This window comes from Engraulis encrasicolus, chromosome 18, assembly GCF_034702125.1.
Source record: "Engraulis encrasicolus isolate BLACKSEA-1 chromosome 18, IST_EnEncr_1.0, whole genome shotgun sequence".
Taxonomy (NCBI): Eukaryota; Metazoa; Chordata; class Actinopteri; order Clupeiformes; family Engraulidae; genus Engraulis; species Engraulis encrasicolus.
In genome coordinates this window covers 27,929,323-27,954,322 of record NC_085874.1, presented here as the reverse complement: position 1 = coordinate 27,954,322, position 25,000 = coordinate 27,929,323, and the positions used below count along the sequence as shown (strand labels likewise).

The following is a 25,000-nucleotide window of genomic DNA, read 5'->3' as shown; positions in this document are numbered from 1 at the left end:
TGTGTGTGTGTGTGTGTGTGTGTGTGTGTGTGTGTGTGTGTGTGTGTGTGTGTGTGTGTGTGTGTGTGTGTGTGTGTTTGTTAGGTGTTCTTCTCAGTACGCTCATCTGCATAGTTGAGTGGCTCGTGATGACTGATTGATGTCGATCCGTAACTATACGACCATAAACAAGGTGTGTGCGTATGTGTGCGTGTGAGTGAGTGAGTGTGAGTGTGTGTGAGTGTGAGTGTGAGTGTGAGTTTGTGTGTGTGAGAGAGAGAGGGAGAGAGAGAGACTGACAGAGAGAAAGAAAGAGAGATTATTAAGTCCCTTGATGTTGCCAGTGGTGACATAACATAAACGTAAACATAAACGCTGTTTACTAGGGCTGTAACGATATTGTATCGAACCGAGAAATCGTGATACACAGTGTCACGATACTGTATCGTGATACAAGGAGGCAGTATCGTGATACGCCTTTTTAGAGTTTTGATACACATCAGCCCAGAAAACAACCACAGGATATGAGGTGATAGCGCTTCCAAGCATCAATTATTATATAGAAACTTTTAATAATCATTAGTAGTAACCTATTCTACCTATAAACTATCATAGTTTTTATTCATAAAGTTTATAATGTTGGCAAATGTGAAATTGTGGGGTGTATCGAACCGTAGGTCATGAATCGTGATACAAACCGAATCGTGAGTTGAGTGTATCGTTACAGCCCTACTGTTTACACATAGTCAGGTGTTTTGATAGGCGAACATTTTCTTCATTCACACACATCGTGGGTAGCAGTGTAGGGACAAGGAGAAGGCCGTTCAGTTAAGCAACGTGTCATCAAATATCAAATATCGCAAAATTCATTAGCCGGATCCAGCTGTTGTAGAAGTCTCTGTTTTCCGTTTACTAAAAAAGGAAACCGGGCTTCTCGAATTTCTCTGATTTTTTCCGCAGAGTTTTTGGAAAGAACTGTTTTCGGGCCCCGCCGTGGCCCAAACGTTAGGGCACCGCACTGTTACACCGGAAACCCAGGTTCGATTCTCGACCCAGGGTGATTTCCCGGTCATCCCCTTTCTCTTTCCCACTCGTTTCCTGTCCCCTTCTTCACGGTCTTGAATACATAAAGGTGAACTCCCCAAAAATAGATTAAAAAAAGAACTGTTTTCAGAAGAAAAGGCTTATTTGAGTAGAAACGACAGGTAAAAAATGAAGGCAAAGGTCCCCGTTTTTAAAATGTGTAAATGATGTGATAGAGATGTTCTTGAGAACATTCTCTCTCTGTCTGTCTCTCTCCCTCTCTCTCTCCCCACAAACACACACAGCTAACATATCAGTTTTTCCATACCTTTCTAAACATTACTATCTTCTTTTTCTGTCCTCCATGCCATCGCACATTCTTTTGTGTGTTTGTGTGGGGAAGACCGCACACAAGTTTTTTTGTGTTGGCATATTTTAGTTAGCCATTTTTGTCTTTCTGAGTCTTTTCTCTGATATGAATAAAGCCCTTTCCTCCAAGCTCACTGGATTAAGTGAGAATTTAAACTCCTCTGTGCCATACATAACTTAGTGTCCACAGAAGTGCAGTGACTTTTGATGCATGCAATATTACCACTCCCCACTAGGTGGCTCCACACAGTCTCAGACAGTCTCATCATGGCCCAACTTTTCAATGCACATCACAAATTACATACACAATCACAAACAAACACAAGCACACAGATGCTACGTGTTTTAGATAAGAACCATAGCTACATGCTGTACAAGTAAAGCTCACACATTCATAACTCACGCTGTGTTTGAAATAATACTCCTTCAGGTGCTATTAAACTGTTGCTTTCTATGATCTGTAGCCTACAATATGGTTGCTGTTTTGCTCAATGCATAAAAATACTGGTACAGTCAATGTCTCTGTTTGCTCAAATTCCAATCAAATGTGTGCTACACGTACAATTATACTATTAAGAATTACAACTAAAGACGCATGATAGGAAATTAAACCAGCAACATATTGCGTGTGGCTACACTGCATTTAATTAATATAGCCGAGTAAAATACAGTATAACCTTCTTTCTCTGTCTGATTTTGTGCACAGCACGGCTTCAGCACAATTGGGGTTTTTGAGAGCCAGCCTTGGTCTTGAGTGGAGAGCAAGGTTGCTCCACTACAGTAGCCAAGTCTTTTAGGGAGACTTTATTGTCGGCTACGCGCACTCCATTGTGCTGTACAATGTCACCACAATATGGCCATCATTTGTGTGATTTATTTCTTCAATGATTTTTTTCCTGTGTGTGTGTGTGTGTGTGTGTGTGTGTGTGTGTGTGTGTGTGTGTGTGTGTGTGTGTGTGTGTGTGTGTGTGTGTGTGTGTGTGTTAAGAGACCCACCTGAAACTCATCGAAGCACAGGAGGCAGGCTTCCTGACTGATCTCCCAGGCAACAGGAGCTATGGGGTCATATACTACCATCTTGCCCAGTTTCCGCTTGGGTAGAGACAGCTTCAGACGATGAATCCCTATATTAGCCAAACACACACACAATTACAGATTTTAACACTCATTTTGTTAACACATATTAACTATCACACACACATGCACTCCCGCATGCGCATGCGCATGCGCATGCGCATGCTCGCACGCACACACACACACACACACACACACACACACACACACACACACACACACACACACACACACACACACTCGGATAGATAGATAGATAGATAGATAGATAGATAGATAGATAGATAGATAGATAGATAGATAGATAGATAGATAGATAGATAGATAGATAGATAGATAGAAAATGAACATAGTTTGGCTGCATTGTGAAAGACACACACCATGCGTAAATACTGAAATACCAAATAATCAACACACCATACGAGATATACTAAAATACAACTACAAGGCTAATTAAGGGGGCTTGCATAGCTAGGCAAGGCCCCTTATTGTTATTAAGGGGGCTTACCTAGCTACAGATTGTTATCCCTATCAGCCCTTTTGTTTTCCCGCTTCTTAAACGCTACTCATCCAAGGGCTTTTGAGATAAAGACACTGTGTTCAAACTCTAAAACAACCGACACGGTTTGGAAATGTTAAAACATGGATTGCATGGCCGTACGTCATTTTTATGTTATTGTCGATTTGGTGCAACTTTTTGTGCCCGTAGAAAATAATGGTAGAATGTTCAGCCTGATGATGGCACAAAAGGCAAGCCCCCTTCTTGTATTTTCTGTAGGGAATGCAGTCTACTTTATTTATTCAGCTCTCTGTATGGCTTCAGATGGTAAGTGTACTGACGTTTGTGGATGTCCAGCATAAAAGCATTGAAGTGGACCCTTTTCTTCCTGCTGTTCTCCACGTGAGAGTAGAACATATCCATCAGCATCGTCTTTCCCGTGCCTGGTTTTCGAAACACAAACACATACGCACGCACATGCATACGCACACGCACAGAGTCATACCGTTGCAGGCGTAGCATAAAGCATGAAGGGGTTAGTCATTTTACTTTAAAGAAAAAAAAACTAACAGGCAGAAAAAAATGTTTAATTGAATTGGTCACTACCTGGCAAGTAAAGTAAAATCAGAACACAAACACAAAATAAACATGAGAAATGAAATGAAAGTGAATATTAAAGACGTTCTAGAGAATATTTGAGTAGTATCAACATCCTAAAAACCCAGAAGTTGTCATGGATACTAATTGCAACTTACCTACATTTCCGTGGAGGTAGAAGCCCTTGGGTGCTTTAGACTTCTGAGAGAGAGAGAGAGAGAGAGAGAGAGAGAGAGAGAGAGAGAGAGAGAGAGAGAGAGAGAGAGAGAGGGAGAGAGAGTAAGAGAGAAAGAGAGAAAGAGAGAGAGAGAACAAGGCATTGTACTCAGATCTCACAATGAAGTCAGAAACACCTGGCCAGCATCCAGCTTGGGAATGTCAATTACCACTGAACTCAAGTTGGCTGAGAGCCCATTGCAACTACAGTATAAAACTCCAGATCACACATTCATTTTCCCACAATGGATAAGTAAATTCCATCCATCTACTCATCTGTTTATCTATTTTATTATATCATTCAATAAGTCAGTCAATCAATCTCAGTTGATCAATCAACCTCTTAATCGGTCTATCTATCTATCTATCTATCTATCTATCTATCTATCTATCTATCTATCTATCTATCTATCTATCTATCTATCTATCTATCTATCTATCTATCTATCTATCTATCTATCCATCCATCCATCCATCAGCGTGTAGTATATTATCATGACGGTTCTCATACACACTGGGGTTTGATAAAGACATTCTCTGCAAGACCACCCGTAGGTAAGATGACAAAACCACAAAGCCATCTCCCCGCAGACACCCGTAGCGTGTCACAATGTGGTCCTTGAACCGCGTCATGTGTACAGTAACCGTGTGTCACATTCCGTTCCGAGTCACTTCAGTGAAGCCACTGATGGGCCCTGATGGTGGCTGGGCTGGCTCATAAGGCACAAACAGGCCCTGGACAAAGACATGTTCAGACAAAAACAACAGGAACAGAGACAAGGGGGAGAGAGAGAGAGAGAGAGAGAGAGAGAGAGAGAGAGAGAGAGAGAGAGAGAGAGAGAGAGAGACGTATTTAACAGAAGAGATGAAAAGAAGAAGGAAGAGAAGAAGGTGTAGAAAACACTATGATGAGACTGAGAGAGCGAACTGAGAAAGTGTCAAGAGATAGCAGAGAGAGAGAAAGGGATGGAGAGAGAGCACAGAGTGTAAAGCCAGGGAGGACATAGTGTGAGAGAGACAGAGGCAGACATGGAGACGGTCGAAGTGAACACTGCATGAAATGGAACGGACAGAGACGGTCGGGGAGGGAGCGGGAGTGAGTGAGAGCAACAGAGAGACAGAGAGACAGAAAGAAAGAAAGAAAGAAAGAAAGAAAGAAAGAAAGAAAGAAAGAAAGAAAGAAAGAAAAAGAGAAAGAGATAGACGGATGGCGAGGGGAATAAAAGGGGCGAGCGAGAATGGAACCCGGGAGCAGCCAGCCGTGGCCCTCTGGGGCTTTGACAGCGTGTGACTTCTCGCTGACTTCCAGAACTTTCCGTGGCCGGCGAGCGCGCGGGTGCCAGCAGGGCCCGTTACGGCAGACTGGCCAAACACAGGGGCCGGACTCAGCTCAGAGCGCCAAGCAAAGCGGGGCCCAGAAGCGCTTGTCCTTAGCCCCCGGGGGCCGCGCGGCCAGGGGCCACAGCCCGGAGTGGGGCCGCAGGGGCAAAAAGTTCACATGCCGACCGCTCGGCCAAAAAAACAAGACCGACCGACAAGGCCGACCGACCGACCTCAGCCTGAGTCTCTCTTTCCTTCCACCACCCTCACCCAAGGCTGGACTGGCCATCTGGAATAGCAGGCATTTCCCGGTGGGCTCCGCACACTTGTGGACCCCTTTTTCAGAAAACTTTAACAAAAAATTGTTTTGTTTATCATTTTTGGAAATAGGGGCTCACAAGGGTGCGGGGCCCACCGGTGAATCAGTTCTGCGCCGCTAATTAGGGGCCCCTTTTAGCCAAAAGTGCCCGGGCCCTATTTCTCCCCCAGTCCAACCATGCCCTCACCCACTGACTCACTCTCTCACCCACCGCGACATGGGAAATGAAGAGCAACTTTTTTTGTTGTTTGACCAGCATGCTGCTTTCACTCTGACCACTCATCCTCATCATACTCATATTCATCCTTGCCATCAGTATCATGCATGAGATGGCAGTCAAAAAAAACCTTGAAATGAATAAGAGGAGATGTATGGTACACTAAATAATGATCATCATATAGAATTTTGTTGCAGTTGCCCAAAAATGTATTTTCCAAACAACTGAGCACTGTGTTGTCAAAGCTGATATCCTAGCTTAGTGTTTCCCAATAGGGGCTCTACATCCCATCTTGAGAAATAGAGAGGGGGCACTCAGTTGCATATGGGGGGGGGGGGGGTTGGCAGGCTTGTGATGAAGTACAGGGGGTATTTGATTAAAAAAAGGTTGAGAACCACACAGGACCTACAGTGGCTTGATATTTGGTAAATATATAAAGTCACAGAGGGGCATGGATGTCCATACTTGGTCGATCACTGTAAAATCAGTAGAAACATATGTTACTTCTGTGTATACCGATATCATAAAGGTGAAAGCAGGTAGAATAGTTCAAGACCAAATGCAAGCAATACTAAGATGGGTTCCTTGTGGTAAAATGACTCATTGTAAGCATTGGTGGCACAAACACCTGTCGCTTGTATTGTTATGTGGGAATGTTGGGGACATGTTGTCTTTAATTGGGCAGGGATGAGGAGAGAGTGATCAGAGATGAGCATCTGAGCAGAGCGAGAGGCAGCAACAAATATGGAAAGCACCTCAGGTTGACTCAAATTTGGGTGTCTGGATTGTGGATGTGTACCAACGCCAAATGGACCACTACTACCCCATTAGAACACAAACATGGCGCCTCCAAATTAGTGGATGGTGACTTCAAAAAGAGAACTGAAGAAGGGTTTCGAGTAGACAGGGTGGATAAGAAAGCCAAAGTCAAACACACGCACACACACACACACACACACACACACACACACACACACACACACGCACACACGCACACACGCACACACACACACAAACGCACGCACGCACGCACACACTGTTCTGCCACAGAGACAAAGGCAGTGCAACGCGGAGCCAAGTTCTCTCCCAGCAGCGAGCGCATGGTGACCCAATTCAAGCTCACATAACTGCATAAGAGAGCTGCTGTGTTGAGTGTGCGGGGTTGGTTGCATGCGACTGTGTGAGAATGTACGTGTGTGTGTGTGTGTGTGTGTGTGTGTGTGTGTGTGTGTGTGTGTGTGTGTGTGTGTGTGTGTGTGTGTGTGTGTGTGTGTGTGTGTGTGTGTGTGTGTGCTTGTGAGGTTGGTCGCATGCGACTGTTTGAGACCGTATGTGTGTGTGTGTGTGTGTGTGTGTTTGTCTCCCCCGCATTAAAAAGTGAAACAAAAACACTGTCCCAGACAATGGCGGCCCCCTCATTAATGTGGAGAGAGCAGTCGCGGAAGGGTGGGAGTTTTTGGGGGTGAAGGGAGGGTGAGTACATGGAGGGAGGGGGGGGGGGGGGGGGGGGTCCTAGTTTTCCACACAGCAGGGGGCCTGGGGACCGCCCCTCGATCCAAAGGTCCTGTTGGGTGGTGTGTGTATGTGGGGTGTGTGTCTGAGACAAACCCCTCTCCCATCTCATCTCATCCCATCCCATCCCTTCCATCCATCCCTCCCTCTTCCTCTCCCCAAAAAGCCTTTCTATGACCTATTAAAACAAACAAACAAACGCACTACCCCAGGAGGCGAGGGCACACCACAGACAAAGCTTTGTGACTGTGGAATGGTGGAATGGACCCCCCTCCTTCGCCCTCATCATCAGATCTGTGCTGGGCTTGTTTTGTGGGCGGCTCCCTGTGAGAGTAAAAGAAACTTGGTGTTTTTTTGCCTGACCCCATGTGTGTGTGTGTGTGTGTGTGTGTGTGTGTGTGTGTGTGTGTGTGTGTGTGTGTGTGTGTGTGTGTGTGTGTGTGTGTTTGTTAGTGTTGACTGGGCCTTTTCTTGACATTTCTTCCATCCTACTTCTGTCTCGCCTTACATACATTCAACAGCAGTCCAATCTCTTAGGCAGAAAATAACAGATTTCAGCATTTGGAACGGAACAGCTTACCACAGTTTAAACTTGGCTGGTGCCTTTTCTCACCTGGGCAACAGAGCCTGAGCGCCCTCTGCCACAATATTTACTGCACCATAATTGAAGTGAAGTGAAAGCCCATTGGGAAACTCCAACTCCCATTGTCATTGTGACACAGCACTCCACAGCACACAAGTGAACACTGCACACTGCACACAACGAAATTGCATTTATGCCTCACCCGTGCAAGGGGGCAGCCCTCAGTGGCGCCCCATGGGGAGCAGTGCGGTGGGACGGTACCATGCTCAGGGTACCTTGAGTCATGGAGGAGGATGGGGGAGAGCACTGGTTGATTACTCCCCCCACCAACCTGGCGGGTCGGGAGTCGAACCGGCAACCTCTGGGATGCAAGTCTGACGCCCTAACCGCTCACCCATGACTGATTGTGGGATGCCAAACAAAAGTCACTTAACTAAATAAATCCAGTCCTTGTGTAACCACTTTCCTTATTTACACATTCTTCTTGTGTTTTTGTGTTAATAATTTAGAACTTGAGAGTGTGAATTAAGTTCTTAAACACTGTTGACTGTGTGCATAACAATAAAGGTATAGCACAGCCACTTAATTTCGCTTCATAACATCCTATATTAAAAGTTCTCTAGGTATAAATGTGTTATAAAGTAGGGCTCGAATTTAACTTTTTTTTTATCACTAGCCAAAATGGCTAGTAGATGTCCATCTTACTATCCAAACACTCCCAATAATGGGAAGTGGCTCGTAAATTGGTCTTTTCTACCAGCTAAACTGAGCAGAGTTCGAGGTGCAGTTGGTTGCTCACTGACTGTTGATATTGTTTGGAAGGAATGTGAATGTGAAACAGAATCAGAATGTGAATCAGCCAGTATAATTACAACAGATAAATTCAGTAGGGGTTTTAAAAAATGTTAAAGTTTTTATTTTATTTTTAAGTTCTGTTTTTATTTACATAAGGGCCGCACTGAGTGAGGAGGCGGGCCGCATGTGGCCCCCAAGTTGTCCATCCCTGATTTAGAGCCCTGGTTATATGTGCAATGTGTTTCCCATACCTGCTCATTTTCAGGTTCACCATCTTCTGAAAGACCTGCCACTGCCAGGCCTGCTTTATCTTCAACATTCCGATGCTCATTAACCTTAACAATGTCCCTGTCTCTCACCTGGTTTCTTTTCGTATTGTCATATGCCTTCATAACTTTCTGCAACTGATCTAACTGAAGTAGGATTGTTCTCTGGTGCGTGTCTTCTCGAAGCGACCCAGACCCAACCATGTTGCTGTAGTCGTCCAGGAGACTGGGTTTCTGTGCATCGTGGTGTGTAGATGGAGACACGTCTTTCCCCGTTCTGCAACCTAGAGAAGACAGGACAGATACTTGGTGTGCGGTAATGTGACAGCGTTTCTGACACGTGTACTATGTCACTATAAATGAACGTTGTGGCTGATGCATGCAGTAAACAGTACAATTATCCAGTTACTGTGGCGTTTGGGGTGAGAGAGAGAGAGAGAGAGAGAGAGAGAGAGAGAGAGAGAGAGAGAGAGAGAGAGAGAGAGAGAGAGAGAGAGAGAGAGAGAGAGAGAGAGAGAGAGAGATGTCGTTGATCGGGACAACCCATTGAGAGTAAATAGAATGGAGGCCAAAATTCTATTTCATTGTTGAAGCCAAGTTGGAGCCAAGGTTGGACCCAAAAAGACCAAAAAATGGCCAAATCCCATTCATTCCTATGAGAGACATAAAACCCTGTATCTCCCTTAAATGCCACTCCAGGGGGATCATTTTTCGCTCAACTAGTAGGTCCCCTTGCTCTCCAACTTACCAGGGTGGTGATTTTTTGTGGTGATGTTTTATTTTAGAGAGATATTAAAAGTTAAATTGACCAATGAGCATCAGAACATGGTTTGATTGACCGTTAGAAGTCTTGTTGTTGTCCAATCAGCACCTGCGTTTGGCGTTGCTAAGGTGGAATGTAAGTTGGAATGTTCCCAAATCTGGCTTCAAAGCGTTGAATGGCAAATAGCGTTGATTTGGCGTCCATTCTATTTACTGTCAATGGGACAACCACTGCGGTCAGTGACATAAGATTCCCTGATTGTCGCTCCCAACGCAGGACGCTCCCCGGTCGGCTCGCTCCCACTAGCCAGACTATCGATCCCACCGCCATATAACGGAGCTAGTTATCTTTTTGATGTTAGTTTTTTGTTTCTAACCCCAACCCTAACCTTAACCCTAAACCTAAACCTAACCCTAAACCTAACCCTAACCCTAAATTGCTTGTATGTGGCAGTGTATGATAATACGTGAAATATAATCGGGTGGGACTACACGTCCGGGAGTGATAGAAACACCTGGGACTACACGTCCGGGAGCGACCTCAGTTGGGAGTGTCCATCTACCTCCCGTGACATAACAACATGCTGGTTCCAGCAGAGTTCAATGCTGCACACTCGCGTTACACAACATGAAACACTGCGCCGTGCACGTCCACGAGATTTGGTTATTTCACCCTGTTATCAGATCAACTTACCTCTCGCAGCAACGACGCTACGGCAGCAATGTCCATTTTTCAATATTCCTGAACCTTTCAGGAGATATTTTGACAGCCACCTTGTTGTCACAGGCGACGCGTATGCCGCCATCTTGGTTTCTGAACAGACCAACTTTGTTGATAATCGATCAGTAGATATTAGTGATGATCGAGGCCAGAGTGGAGTTTACACTGCGATTCACCGACATTCACCTGTCACTCTGCTGCATTGTGCGTCGGTGGCAGTAATGTTCTTGGACACAGACTATTATATACATGAGAAGTACATTATTGTGAGGCTGGAAAAGTGTCCAATATAGACTTTGAAGTCACAGTGGCGTAAAAATTATGTGGAGAATAGAATTAAACAAATCTACTCAAAATTGTCAAACAAAAAGTTACACTTCTGAAATTTGTTCGACTTAAATAACCTATACCTATATCACACGAATAAGTTGTGCACTGTCCATACATGCTGTCTGCTGCAGGAGCTGTTTGTATGTATGAGCGCGTGTAGCAACCCAATGTAAGTAGGCTGCCGGATGTGAGTGCCCGGATATCCGCCCGAGTATTTGCATGCATTTGCATTCATTTCCACCATCAGGAATGCTTTGCGGTACCACAGCTACCCTATGTGAGTCGCGCCGTGTCGCCTGACTGTCCCTTCTATAATATGATTGTAGCCTACCGTAACAACTCGGCCTCGGCCCCCGCCGCAAATATCCACCACACCACCACGGGTCCTCTGGTGTTGTGACCGTTTTAGGATCTTTTTTTCATATCCAATACTTGCACATTAAGAGTGACAATTCCATCATGGATATTTAAACGATATGTGCGAATGCAGTCATGTTGAATTTAGGGTGGCCAAACCATGCCATGTCATGACGTGCATCACATTATTTAAACAGCTCGTGTAAACAGTTATCCTGAGTGCCCGTGTCTTTTTGGAGATCGGAGGCTTGATGAGCAAAGAGATGGGAGAGAAATTAGTTGTGCGCGCGCACACACATCTACACAATATCCACCGGACACGAAGTTACTGGCTCCAATATTTCAGCGTCCCGTTTGATTCTGTGCTGACACTTATAAGTTTACGTAGCACAATCAAATGAATAGGCTATGTCTAAATTATAGGCTCTAGTCTCCAATTTGCCTAGTTTCACGTGTTGTTGGCGTCACCAAATAATCTGCACAATATGCGGCATAACTTTTCGAGTGCTACATTTAGACCGGGTAAAGTATCGAGCATGGTCCCTTCAATAATATTAAGAGTGTCCCGTAACAACTCGGTCTCGGCCCCCGCCGCAAGTATCCTCCACCACGAAGGTCCTCTGATGTGTGACCGTTTTATGATATTTTCATATAAAACAGAAATAAGAGAGCGCGCGCGCCTCTGACTGTATCTAGACACGGAGGGAGAATGGCTCCAATATTTATATTCAGCGCCCAGTTTAATTCTGCACTGACACTTTTAAATGTACATGGCACAATCAAATGAGTAGGCTATGTTTAAATGTAGGCCTACTAGGCAGGCTCTAGTCACCAATCTGGCTTTGTTGTTTCGGCATCACCAATAATAATGGTACAATATGCGGCATGGTTTCGCGTGTTGTTTTTGCACCACCAAATAATAACTACACAATGCGGCATAGCTGCTGTTTTCTAACTCAGAGAGAAGGCTATGCCCAGATATTCGTTTAACTTGTAGGATATCCTGATGTTATGTTTCACTAATGTAAGGAGTAAAACTCAGAAACCTCCCGAGTGCTAGCTACATTTTGACTGGGTAAACTCGTGACTTCAATGCCTTCCGAAACGGGCTATTCCAGTGTCTGTGACAGTGCATCTATTTTAGGCTATAGTCTTGTGCAAAACTTTTTATTTAACATTGCGAATGGGCAGGATGGTTTGCTTAGACACGCACGTGCTTCAGAGCAGCTAGAACTGTGCAAGGTGACTGCTGCAGTTTTCAGCTCAGTCTTCCTGGATAATAAAAACAAAATAATGCTGACGAGAAAGTAACGCCGCTATCTTTTGATGGATTCCCTTTGGGTGCCCGGTTGAGACCGTTTAATTTTCACACCCAAATCAATTTGGTCTTAAGTTATAATTTCATTTTTTTTTTTTTTTTTTTTTTTGATGTTATTGGTCACCGGCCTATTCTTTTGATTGGGAGATCAAGGAACTCTCTGGTGTCGCCGAAACGGCGATGTGCTGTGGACTCTTTACGCACGGCACCTATGTCCCTTCCATCTTCAGTCAGACTCAAATCGGACCGAAATCAAGTAGCTGAGGTTACACTGTCGTAAATACACGACCGAAATCGAGTAGCTGAGGTAAAATAGACGTAAATACTCGGGCGGATATCCGGGCACTCACATCCGGCAGCCTACTTACATTGGGTTGCTACAGCGCGCCTTTCACCCAGCTGTGCATGTGTCAGCTGCAGCTCAGCTGATCGGAAGTGAGTTTCACCAAAATTGCCAGGCTGCTTTAGCAGGGTAGGAATGGCGGATACCATAGCAGATACGAGGAGGCTGTATTCCAAGCCCCAGAACCTAAATGACGCATACGGACCACCAAGTAACTTTCTAGAGATCGATGTGGCCAACCCTGAAACGATTGGCGTCGGGCGAAACCGGTTCACAACATACGAAATCAGACTGAAGGTGAGTCAAGTGACGTTAACTAGCCTGCTAGTCGCTGCTAGTTAGCAACAGGCACTGGTAAACACGTAGGGAAGGCAGCGAACCTTGGCACAAGCTACCGCTAGCGAGCTAAGAAGATGGCCCGTTATAAAGGCAGAATTAACCAGCCTAGCTGTGAACGTGTTGCTGTCGTGATCAGGAGATTACAGAAAATATATTTAGTAATTGACAGAAAGCACATGTGTCTGCAAGGTATGCGGTACCATTGACTAGTGGTCAGAAAACATAAGATCAGAGACGTTAGCCTTTATGCTAACAGCCATCAAGGCAACTTGGTCGTAAATAATGATGCTGGCAGCCAAATTAGCCCAGTGAGGATAAATAATCAGCCCCCTTCTACAGGGCCGTTGTTGGAATGTGTTATCTGTAAACACCAGTGGCGATACATACATAAATGTAATGTACAGTTCCGTGAATAATTCAACTCGACCACAGCTGTCATACTAGTCTGTGTTGTTTACACCGCAAGTTAGCGAAGTTTTGCGTGTTGTTTTTTTTCTGTTGTGCGTAAAATCTAAACACTAAACAGCTATCGTGGTTGTTGCTACATGGTTTTGGCTGTGTTGATGTGAAGTGGATTAAATTTAGCTATGTCCTAGTAGGCCTAGTTTAGTTTGGCCCTTTAGCCAGGTGTTTATGAAGAATGCTTTAAACTAATACTTCCCTAGCCACACCACACCCCGACGTTGTTTACTAGGTTGATGCCGTCACCAGACAAGATTAGTGTCAATGTCTTGTATTTTGACCGGCGACTACGAGCAGTAGCCCACTGATTGTTGATAGGCTATTTCTGTGGGCAAGTCTACATAACAGTGGCTTGGCTTCAAAGTGAAGTGGCTCTGCTCTGCTTTGAGTTGCTGACAATGGTGACAGTGTGCTCAGATTTCCGAAAATGTGTTTTCCATTCCTCTGCTCTGTCAAAATAAATCTCTGAGAGTGAGACCTCTTGCCTATGTTGTTTTGTATGTTGAAAATGCCATTTGCCACTGCTGTGGGCAACAAGGAATTCTGTGTCTTTGCACGCGCGCGCGTGCGCGCACGCCCTTATGTGCACTTGCCAATATGTTTGTGTGGCCTTTTCCCTACTTGAATGTGAGGGGCAGATAAAATTCAAACAGCAAAGCTACATCTAATGTCCTTGAAACCATGCAACCCCATTAGTCCAGATTGTTGACACTTTGTGTAAGTCCCATGACTCACCTGCCGGATCATTGGAGATTGTTGGCTACAAAAGAATTGTGTATGCCAGTTTGTGTGTCTGCTCACATCAGAGAGGAAATCAGCTGCTTGTGCTTAAGCCCTTTAAATGTTCAGAAGGTTATGTTATATTATATTGCTATCCAAATATACAAGTAATTTCAATCCTCATCGGTGCAATGACTAGTCTATGGGCTACGTCATTCATTCATTCATTCATTCATTCATTCATTCATTCATCCATTCATTCATTCATTCATTCATTCATGTGTAATGTGTTTGTTTCAGTTGAACATTGTGCCTTTATCTTTACTCCATTTACCTCAAGGCAGCATTTTTTGTGCAGTTTTACTACTCCCTTCAGAGTCTGGCCCATCATGTGATGCAGGTTTTCCTCTGACTCCACAGTAGTGACACAGAGCATGCTGCTTGGCTTGTGACAGCCCCACACCCATATACAGTACATGTGGGTCAGACGAAACAGGGTTTTCAGGACTCAAAAAAATAAAACTGTTCCCTGACGTTTTTCAACTTTTTTGGGTACATTGGAGTGTAGAGTGATTAAGTTTATTGTTATTTTCTGTTCAGGAAATGGTGAGCAACATGCATTTTTACCCCATTTTAACCCATAAAATGTCATTCAGTGTAAGCTTACGGTCTAATACAGCTGGTAATGCAAAAAACATATGGATGACGTTAAATAACTGAAATAAGCTCCATAACATAGTAAAGGGCTATATTTAAGGTCTTCATCAAACCTAACATTTTCTAGTTAGAGGCATTTGGAACAATTTTTTACAGTGTTGCTAGTCTTTCACCAAGTGCATTTTACCCATTTGGCTGTAAAAAGTTTTTCCGCCGAAGAGAAAATCAGTTTAAAATACACAATTATTCAATTGTTGTATGCCGCCGCATGTGTTGTGCTAAACAATGTTATAATAGTAATAACATAAAAGTCATCTCTTACACTGAAGGACGACCAAATACTTTTCACCTTATTTTTACCTTTTTACAAGCACACAGTTAGCCACCTACATAAAACAATGACTTTGACCCACAATGATTACTATGACTATTTACGACATATGCTTGTTTGGATGAATATCTGAGTATAAAAGTATTTTTTGACTTCTCACTGAAAATTCCGGAATTTTCAACTATTGAAGTACAAGAATCCATAGATGTGTATGCAAGAATCTCCCTTTGCATCATCACTTAATAGGTCCCCAGGGGTCCCTTTTGATGATGTCACATATTGTTGTGCGACTATCACTTTTTATTATCATTTAAAAGCACCATGTTGATCTTATTACACTGAATGACATCTAAGGAATTGAAAATCCGGACAGAAGTCCCCAGATGATTTGAAAATCAAAACAAAATGGTAATGAAACGTGCTTTTAATACAGTAATAAGAACACTTCTAGAATTATGCCGAGAGTGAAAAAAGAATTTTATTCGTCATTTTGCATAATTATTCAAGAATGTATCGGACCATTACACTGAATGACATTTTTGCACTTTATAAGATTATTTCACACATACATTGACATTTATTTTTCTTTAAATGTTACTGAAATGAGTAACCAGACTATGCTGTTTATCAGCATGACATTCAAAAAGCATTTATTTACTTTTTTGATAGTTAAATGAGTGCGGAACAAACAAAAAAATCACACATGTACACACACACACACACACACACACACACACACACACACACACACACACACACACATAGTGCTGAGCGTACAGGCCTAGCCTTAGTTTGTAGAGATGCAAGTTTACTGAACTCAACTATGTTTGTTTTTGTTTGATTCATCCATGCTACCCATTCCTCATTTTGCTTCAGTAGGCCAAGTAGTAGTAGTAGTAGTAGTAGTACCGTAGTAGTAAGTTAGTAGTAGTAGTAGTAGCAGCAGTCGATTTTCTCTGTATGTTCACAATGCAATGCCGATAACAAGTGCTTCTGGCTATGTAGCATTGGCCCTATTGAAGTTGCAGACTGTGGCGTGTCCGTGATCAGTTGTGCTTCACAAGGCTGGCAAGTGAGAAGTGGAAGTTGAGAAGTGTACTATAGTTTTCCAAATCGTCAGAATATTTTGACATGTTTTGCCTTGTCTTCAGAAGTAAAGATACGTTCAAATTCATGAAGCTGGCATGAGGTTATGTCATGTTGGCTACTTTTTAAAGCCGTAAGGACACGAGCTTAATAAAGTGGTTACCAGTTAATTTCATAAGGCAACCTGAGTTAGTAAATTATGAACAGCTTTACCAGCTTAGCTTAGTACTTCAAATTAAGTCCATATGCACTCAAGGCCATTTTTGGGAGCAGTGTAACAGAGACATTTTCAAACCCTTCTCCTGTCATTTTGAGTAAGTTAAACAAGAGTGATCAAATATGACAACGAGCCCCCTTGGCCAACACTAGATGCACATTATGTGATGTGGTCTGGTGTGTTTGATGCCCCCTGCAGACTACCCAAAGCACTACAGACAGACAGACAGACAGACAGACAGACAGACAGACAGACAGACAGACAGACAGACAGACAGACAGACAGACAGACAGACAGACAGACAGACAGACAGACAGACAGACAGACAGACGGGGTCATTGCAATACCTTGCCCAACTAGCCTGATTATCATCGATGTTCAAATCTCTTCGAGACTTGGTCTGACCAAGAGCATAACAATTAACATTTCCCAAACGGCATGGTTGACCCGCCTCCCTGGGTTTGCTTATATTTGTTTGCTTACTGACAAAGTGGGAGGAGTTCCCGTATTTTCGGGAACTCAGAAAGTACTTGCATTACTCTTGACCTGACTATTTGCAACTCTGAAAGTCTGGCTATTGGCCAACCGCCTCCGGGGCAAGAAAGCTTAATGATTTGACTAACCAGCCTCAGTTTTCACTAGTCTATCCGTTTGTTCATGAGCAGCAAACAAACCCTCAGCTCCACCCATGCGGCATCTGCGGCATCTCTGTAGCACGCAGACACAACTGCCACACTTGACCCCCAGTTGCCCCACTCGCCACGCGAAACCGCCCCCCTCAAGTGGCCACTCGTCCTACCCCCCAATCACAACCTATTTCATTTGCAATATTAAATTTGTACAAGTCACACAGCGCTAGACTGTATGTGCCCACTTCACTAGACTACTAGACCGTACGCTATTTCTCCTCTGTCGTCTGATTGGCTGATCTGATGGAAGGATACTGGGAAGCAGAAAACGAGTAGAGAAGTTAATGATGGTGCTCTGTGCAATAGCTGCAGCCATGTTAGAAGCGAAGGGTGCTCAGCTTGCATGGGCAATAATATGTGAAATGACTGATTTTGGAGGAAGTCGGCAAGAAACTGAAGTAGCTAAGCAGCAGCCTTTTATTGTGTTTAATTGTTTTATTTCTTTAATTGGATTTAAATACTTACCAAACATACCTACATGGGTCATTTCACGTGAAATCAGACACTTTGGGACCCGACCGACCCGGATTTCAATCATACTTGGTGTGCCTTTTCAGTAGCAAGGTAGCACCCCAGAACTGCATTGGTTTGAACCTGACACTAATATTAAGGGAGAAAACAAGACTAGGAAAGGTTCCATGTGAGGGTAGGACAATATCCATTCAGCCTTGAATAATCAGTCAGTGTTAGGTCACAAAAAAGAGCTGTGGTGTTGTTTGAAGCTCTTTTCTGGCCACACATATTACACAATCACCTAGGAATTACAACTACTCTCAGAATATGTTATGATAAATTGAAAAATTAAAAATTGAATATCTAAAAAACTTATTATTTTAACATGGCCAGTTCCTTTTCCAAACGTAGCCGGCAATGTTATGGTAGCAGCACCTAAAATGCTGGGTGTTCGTTGTTCTTCATTTCAGAGCGAATTTGACTCACACATATGGCATATACAGACCACTTACTAATAATATGGTAATACCCTAGTAGCTCACTATGGACACAAACAAAAACAAAACAAAAATGCGTCAGTGTCCATGGTCCCAGTTTCAGAAACTAAGGCAGCTGTCCATTTTACACACCAAATGATGATATGTGAATGTTTGAACATTCCTTCTCTGTGTACCTGTGCCTCTTCCTTTACCCATACTTTAAAGAGATAATCAATGGCTACACTTTCCATTTTGTACTTACCAGAGCATTTGAAGACAGCCAGCTGTGTTCTTTTGTAGATATGTATAAGTACGTCCCGTTGCAGTTACAGGATCCACTACCAGAAGCACATCCTGATGATCCATGACAAAGTCTATTGGTCTGAAGGAAAAAAGCTGCGGATGGAGATGGCCCATTAGGATGCAGGAAAGTTCAGTTTCACCTCTCAGTGCTCGGCCATACATTCCTCAGACATGCAAGCACCAGTTGCCCTCTATCCAGCTACAAACATACCCTTTGATGCTGAAAAATGTAAACACATTCCTTTTACTGAGCTCACTTCTTTCAACTCTGCTCTTCTCTGGATTCTGAAAATGGCTAACTTCCACTGTGTCCATTGACAATGGAGAAGCTGTGTAGTTTTTTGTACCTGGAATAGTTCTTGCAGATTCAAACCTTTTCAACAGGTTCTCAGCTTCTGGATGGTACATCTCTGTAGTGGCAAACTCGCAATGGATGTTCTTTGACATTATCCTTGACAAATTTCAAAACAGTTGGTATGGCGTTACCAATTTAATTGTCAATAGGCGTTACAGACTTGCCTGTGCAGCAAGGGGCCATTTCATGTCCCTCAACGCCATCACATGGACCTTTGCCATGTGATGTGGCAAAAAAGTGCCACTCTGCGGTATGTGAAAATCTGCCTCGTGGTGGCACGAATTTGTTGTGTTTTTAGGTTCTTATATTGTGTAGCACCAGCCATCAGAAAAAATATAGGATCTTCTTTGGACGTTTGTAATTGATGGAGTGTCACTGAGAACTGAATTAGGAGCTTCTGAACCAGAAGTACAGCATTGTATCATGAATGTTGCGTCTGAAATAACAACAAAACAGATTTTTTTTTTTTCCCAGTTTCAACTGATCTTGGTAGTAGCATAAGAAGGGTGGATTGTGGCCTGCACTGGTTGTTCCGTGAAATGATTGTCATAGCATCTTGAATTACAAAAACTATAGTTTTAAAACGTTCCTGGTTCAGGGAGTCAGTCAAGGATAATGTCAAGAACATCCTATGCAGTTTGCCACAAAAGAGATGTACCATCATGAAGCGAGAACCTGTTGAAAAGGTTTGAATCTGCAAGAATATTCCAAGTGGTGGGGGGCGGCGGTCGCGTCTGAGGACACGGGGGAGGGGGGGTGGTCCGGGGTGGGCGGGAGGTCGACGTAGGGGGGACTCGGGTGGAGCGTTGGTGACGGGTGGGTGCGTTGTTTATTACTTTTTTTTATTCATTTATTTTTTCTTTTATATTTTTTTGTTAATTTCTTTTTTTATTTTTTATTTTCCCCCCCCCCTTTTTTTTTTTAGTTTCTTTTTTTAGTACTCAAAAAAACTACCCAGCTTCTGCTGAAACGGTTTGGGCGGTGGGGGGCGCGGGTGGGGCGGTGGGGAGGGGGGGGGTCTGGGGGGGAGGTGTGGGATAGGGCAAGTAGGACGGGGGGCCGTGCAGCGGGGCTGGGCGCGGGTCGGGGCGTGTGCTTGGGGGTTCGGGGGGGGGGGCGGGGTCACGTGGGGGGTGGGGGTGGTTGGGGTGTGCGGTTGTATTTGTTTTTTTTTTTTTTTTGTGTTTTTTTTTTTTTTTTTTTTTTTATTATTTTTTTTGTTTTTTTTTATATATTTTTTTTTTTTATTTTGTTTTTGTTGTTTTTGTGTTTTTTATTTTCGTTATATTTTTATTCTTTGTTTTTTTTTCTTTGGAGTTTTTGTATTTCTTTGTTTATTTATGTTTGTGGTTTGTTGTGTTTAGTTAGCTGTTTTTAGAGTATTTTGTTGTTATTTAATTGTTTGTGTTTTTTATAATTAGTTTTTTGATTTGACGTATTTGGTGGGAAGGGGTGGGGGGGGGGGGGGGTGGGCCTTGGGGTAGTGGGGGGGGGGGGGGGATTCGTTTTATGCTTTTATTCTTTTTTTACTGGGCGGGGTGGGGGGCGGGTTGTGGGGGGGGGGGGGTTTTTGTGACCGGTGGGTGTAGGTTGAGTGGAGGGGGGGTGTTGTGGTTTTGCTTTTTTTTTTTTTGTTTCTTAATTTTATTTTTTTCTTAGTTTTTTTTTTTTTTTTTTTTCTTTATTTTTTTATTTATTTTTATTTTTTATTTTTATTTATTTTAGTTTTTTTTCTTTTATTTTTTTATTTGATTTTTATTATTTTTTTTTATTTTTTTATTTTTTTTTATTTTTTTTTTTATTTATTTTATGTCATATTTTCTTTGGTGTTTTTGTTTATTTGGTTTTTTTTTTTTTTTGTTATTTTTTTATTTTTTTTATTTTGTTATTTATTGGTTTTATTTTATTTTTAGTTTTTTTTTATTTATTTTTTTATTTTTTTTATTTGGGGGTTTTTTTTTTACTCAAAAACTACACAGCTTCTGCCCATTGTCAATGGGACACAGTGGAGCTCAGTAAAGAATGTGTTACATTTTCAAGCATCAAAGGTATGTTGTAGCTGTATATGATGGCACTGGTGGTAGCTGTGTGCAGAGGAATGTATGCCGAGCAATTGAGCGGTGAAACGAAATTCTGCTCCTCATGGGCATCTCCATCCTTCCCTTTTTCCTTTCAGACAGATAGACATGTCATGGTCATCAGGGATGTGCTTAGGTCGTGGAACCTGTCCAGCAACGGGCTCGAACATATACATTAATACAAAAAGACAGCTGTGTTTCAAAAGCCCTGGTCGAGACCCCACAGCGATTGACTCCATAAGTCAAACTACTAACCGAACTGGAACGGGCCGAATGCCCGGAACCAGAGCAGGTACTAGTATCCCCATTCACCATCAACAAATTGATGATTATACCATTGTCCAACTGCCAACGATACAGTGCCCCCAGTTCCCTGTCCACATCCCATAAAATATTATTAATAAATAAAGTACATTCATACCACATTTTCTATCCCCCCCCCCCCCCACCTATTTGTGCCCCCCCCCCCTGACCCCCCTCCCCCCATCGGAGAGGGGGGTGACACCCACCCCCCCGCACCCCCCGGGTTTACCATATTATTAGTAAGTTGGTTTGTATGATGCCATATTTGTGAGTCAAATTCTCTCTGAAATGAATAACAAACCGAAACACCAGCATTTCTACGGTGCTTGCTCATGACATTGCCGGTACGTTTGGAAAGGAAATGGCCATTTTAAAATATTAAGTTTTTTTAGATATTCAATTTTTAATTTTTCCAATTTATCATAATTCAATATTCTGAGAGTTAGTTGTATTCCAAGGTGATTGTGTAATATGTAGGGCCAGAAAAAAGCTTCACACAAACACCACAGGCATCTTTTTGTGATACACTAGACTGATATATTCAAGGCTGAATGTATAGTGTCCTACCCTCACATGTGAACCTTTCCTAGTCTGTTTCTCCCTTAATATTAGTGTCAGATTCAAACCAATGCAGTTCTGGGGTGCTACCTTGCTACTGAAAAGGCACACCAAGTATGATTGAAATCCGGGTCGGACGGGTCCCAAAGTGTCTGATTTCACGTGAAATGACCCACATCTGAGCAAACCGTAAGTGGTACTGCTATAACCAGGGCTTGAATTGGGACAGGGGGCTGTCAGGGGCCCATACTGATTTTTCAACTTGACTTCTACATCTTTACATTACACTCAGCTGACACTTTTTATCCAAAGCGACTTAGTTATTTAGGTACAGGGTATTGGTTACAGTCTCTGGAGCAGTGTTGGGTTAGGAGCCTTGCTCAAGGGCACCTCAGCCATAGAGTCCAGTTGGGATTGGTAAGGGTGGGGATTGAACCTTCAACCCTCTGATCTGCAGTCCAACTCCTTAACCATTACACCATGACTGCCCCACATACTAGCTATTTCTTACGAGATGTAATCAAAATGCCCTGGTACCAATAATAACAGTTGTTTTTTTGTGAGGAAATGTATGACATGTGCCGTATGTTAAAGCTTCCTTTGGTAAGCTTAATTCTCTCTCTTGTTGTATGTACTTTCTAGACCCTGCAATTCTGGCACTGGTATATGAATTATCAGAATAACTGCATTTGAAAACAGCTAAATGTGTTGCTACCAAGTGTACGTGATTCCTAGTTTTAGACGTGAGATACAGAGAAGCTTCCCTTTGTATGCTACCACTTTCAGAATCCAATGACCGTTTAACAAGCTATGACTAAAACCAACTTACAGACTGTACCTTTAAGACATGTACCTTCAATTCTGAACTTAACTGAATTCTGACTCAAATCTGAACCTAAAAATTCTCAGTAGAAGGATACAAGGATCAAGGGTTATGTAAGTGGTGTCAGCAATTGATGTTGCGTGTGTGTGTGTGTGTGTGTGTGTGTGTGTGTGTGTGTGTGTGTGTGTGTGTGTGTGTGTGTGTGTGTGTGTGTTCGTTCTTGTTCTTTGCTGTCAAAAAGATTGTTCGCTCCCACCCTAAACCAGAGCTCCCACACCCCCTCTTTTTCTCACAGGAGAATGTGGTGATGGAACTTCTCGGCTTACAATTACTTCAAAAACCTGGCCCTCAAGGCCCTTAACTAATATACCGGTAGCCAACTACTGTATATTTAATGAACTAGCCGCTCCTAATAATAAAAAATAGCATGGGCGCAAATTAAAAGCACTGATTGTGAAACTACAGACCTGTCCACTGAGTCCCTGCCCCCCTCCCCCCACATACACACTTTCATACCACAATCAAACCCATACACGCAACTGAGCAATCACCTCCAACGTTTGACATATTTATCGCATTATGCACCAATTATGCACCATTTCTCGATTTAACCATTTTTTCGACGCGACATAGCTTTGTATAGAGTCCTGACAAGATGAGCTGTACAACAATTCTGTGCTCCCTCTCTCTCTGCCTATCTCTCTCTCTCTCTCTCTCTCTCTCTCTCTCTCTCTCTCTCTCTCTCTCTCTCTCTCTCTGCATCCCCCCATCCCTCCATTCCATAACCTAGTATTTATAGTCTCTTCTCGGTAGCTGAGCAGGGAGACGTTCGGTAGCCACTAGCCCCCGCTATTGGGAAGCTAGCGCGGCTGATTAGCGTGTAATAATTAGCATATGCGTGTAATCAGTTCTCATTGTGTGCGCCTGAGACCGCGCTGACCCTACTTAGCATAAGAGCAGCGAAGAGAGAGCACCCTACTTGTCTTTTTCTCCCTGCTTATCACTCTCTCTCTCTCTCTCCCTCTATCTTTTTCTCTCGCTTGCCCATCTTCCTTTCCATGGATGGATGGAGATAGGTAGAGAGAGAAAAAGTGGGAGGTGGTGTCAACTTTTGATTTGCTGCTTTCTCTGCTTCTGCCTGTCGTTCTTTCTTCCCCTCTCTTTTTCGCTCTTTCTGTTGTTAACTTTCCCCTCTCTCTCTCTCTCTCTCTCTTTCTCTTTCTCTTTCTCTTTCTCTTTCTCTTTCTCTCTCTCTCTCTCTCTCTCTCTCTCTCTCTCTCTCTCTCTCTCTCTCTCACACACACTCTCTCTTTCTCTCTCTCTCTCTGTCACTGCCTGAGAGCTCTTAACTTTATGGAAAGATTAAGAGAGAGTGGGTGAATTTGTGTTGTGTGCGTGTCAGTTCCAAAGACCCTGTTGATTAAGGATGTTTGGTTCACAACTAAACTGATCTCTCCCCATCTTTCTCTCGCTCACCATGTTTTCTTTTGCTCATATTTTTTGATTGCTACATCCTTCGTCACCGAACGTCCATCACCTCTTAACTTGGTGCACTTAGTCTATAGTGTATTTCACTGACCTACTGTTCACATTATTGCGGATTTCGTTTTAGCATTCCTTTTTGCTAAAATACAGTATAATTCCTGAATAGAATCCATTGTTGCGGAGAAGTCCATTTCAAATGACTGATTTCCAGTTTACTTGTACAACCTTACCCCATAAGACTGGCAGATAAATTCTCCCACACTTGACAATAAAGTCTCGAAACAACAAGGCTACGCTGGGGCAACCTTGCTTTCCACTTAAGACTGGGGTGAAGATGGGGTCTCAAACCTTCCAATTGTGGTCATTTAGATTTTCACTTTATTTTTACATCAATTTGGTACAATCTCTCTCTCTCTCTCTCTCTCTCTCTCTCTCTCTCTCTCTCTCTCTCTCTCTCTCTCTCTCGCAATGTGTTCAGACACACTGAAGTTTGCCGTCTCCCTATATTTATACAGCACAATAGAAAGAATCCTCTCTCTCTCTCTCTCTCTCTCTCTCTCTCTCTCTCTCTCTCTCTCTCTCTCTCTCTCTCTCTCTCTCTCTCTCTCTCTCTCTCTCTCTCTGCCATCTCCATTTCCCCCTGTCTCCCTCCCACTGCTGTGTGTGCCTCTGGAGTGGTGAGCCACCCTAATCCCCTCATTGAAGGAGGGTAAGAATGAGAAGGGTTTGTTTCTCGTCCCCATCCATAACCCCCCCCCCCTCCTTCTTTTCCCCAGATCTACCATTAGGCCTACCTCAATTTTTTTCAGTCTCTTTGCTCTCGCGTTCTGTCTTTTGTGTGCTCTTTTTTTCTTCTTTTCTTTCTTTCTTTTTTTCTTTCGTTGGCCTTCTCTTTCTTTTTCTGTCTTTCTTCTTCTGTCTTTTTCACCCTCTCTCTGCTTTCTGTCATATTACTTGGTAGGGACTTTATGGCCTGGTTGTGTTGGTGCACATCCTGTCTCACTGTCACGGTCACCATGGTGTATCTTCAGGAAGTGAGTGTGCAGCGCTTCCCATGACACC

The 25,000-nt window shown here is 43.2% G+C and overlaps 2 protein-coding genes across 4 annotated transcripts in view; one reads left to right on the top strand and one right to left on the bottom strand.

The window, feature by feature from the left end:
• afg1lb (AFG1 like ATPase b) overlaps window positions 1-10,422 on the bottom strand; it is a 58,820-nt gene extending 48,398 nt beyond the window's left edge. Inside the window, exons 1-5 of one of the 3 annotated variants that reach the window (XM_063222461.1) lie at window positions 10,226-10,422; window positions 8,755-9,053; window positions 3,700-3,742; window positions 3,286-3,387; window positions 2,368-2,495 (exon numbers count right to left, since the gene is read on the bottom strand). In XM_063222461.1, the coding sequence (XP_063078531.1) occupies window positions 2,368-2,495; window positions 3,286-3,387; window positions 3,700-3,742; window positions 8,755-9,053; window positions 10,226-10,337 (684 nt within the window). In that variant the 5' untranslated portion in view covers window positions 10,338-10,422. The remainder of the gene's footprint in view (window positions 1-2,367; window positions 2,496-3,285; window positions 3,388-3,699; window positions 3,743-8,754; window positions 9,054-10,225) is intronic. The other 2 variants (XM_063222462.1, XM_063222463.1) reach the window with 2 other exon arrangements.
• Window positions 10,423-12,678: 2,256 nt separating this feature from the next.
• The window catches only part of snx3 (sorting nexin 3), a 40,132-nt gene continuing 27,810 nt past the window's right edge, over window positions 12,679-25,000 (top strand). The window contains exon 1 of the mRNA XM_063223376.1: window positions 12,679-12,897. Coding sequence (XP_063079446.1) covers window positions 12,736-12,897 — 162 coding nt within the window. The 5' untranslated portion in view covers window positions 12,679-12,735. The remainder of the gene's footprint in view (window positions 12,898-25,000) is intronic.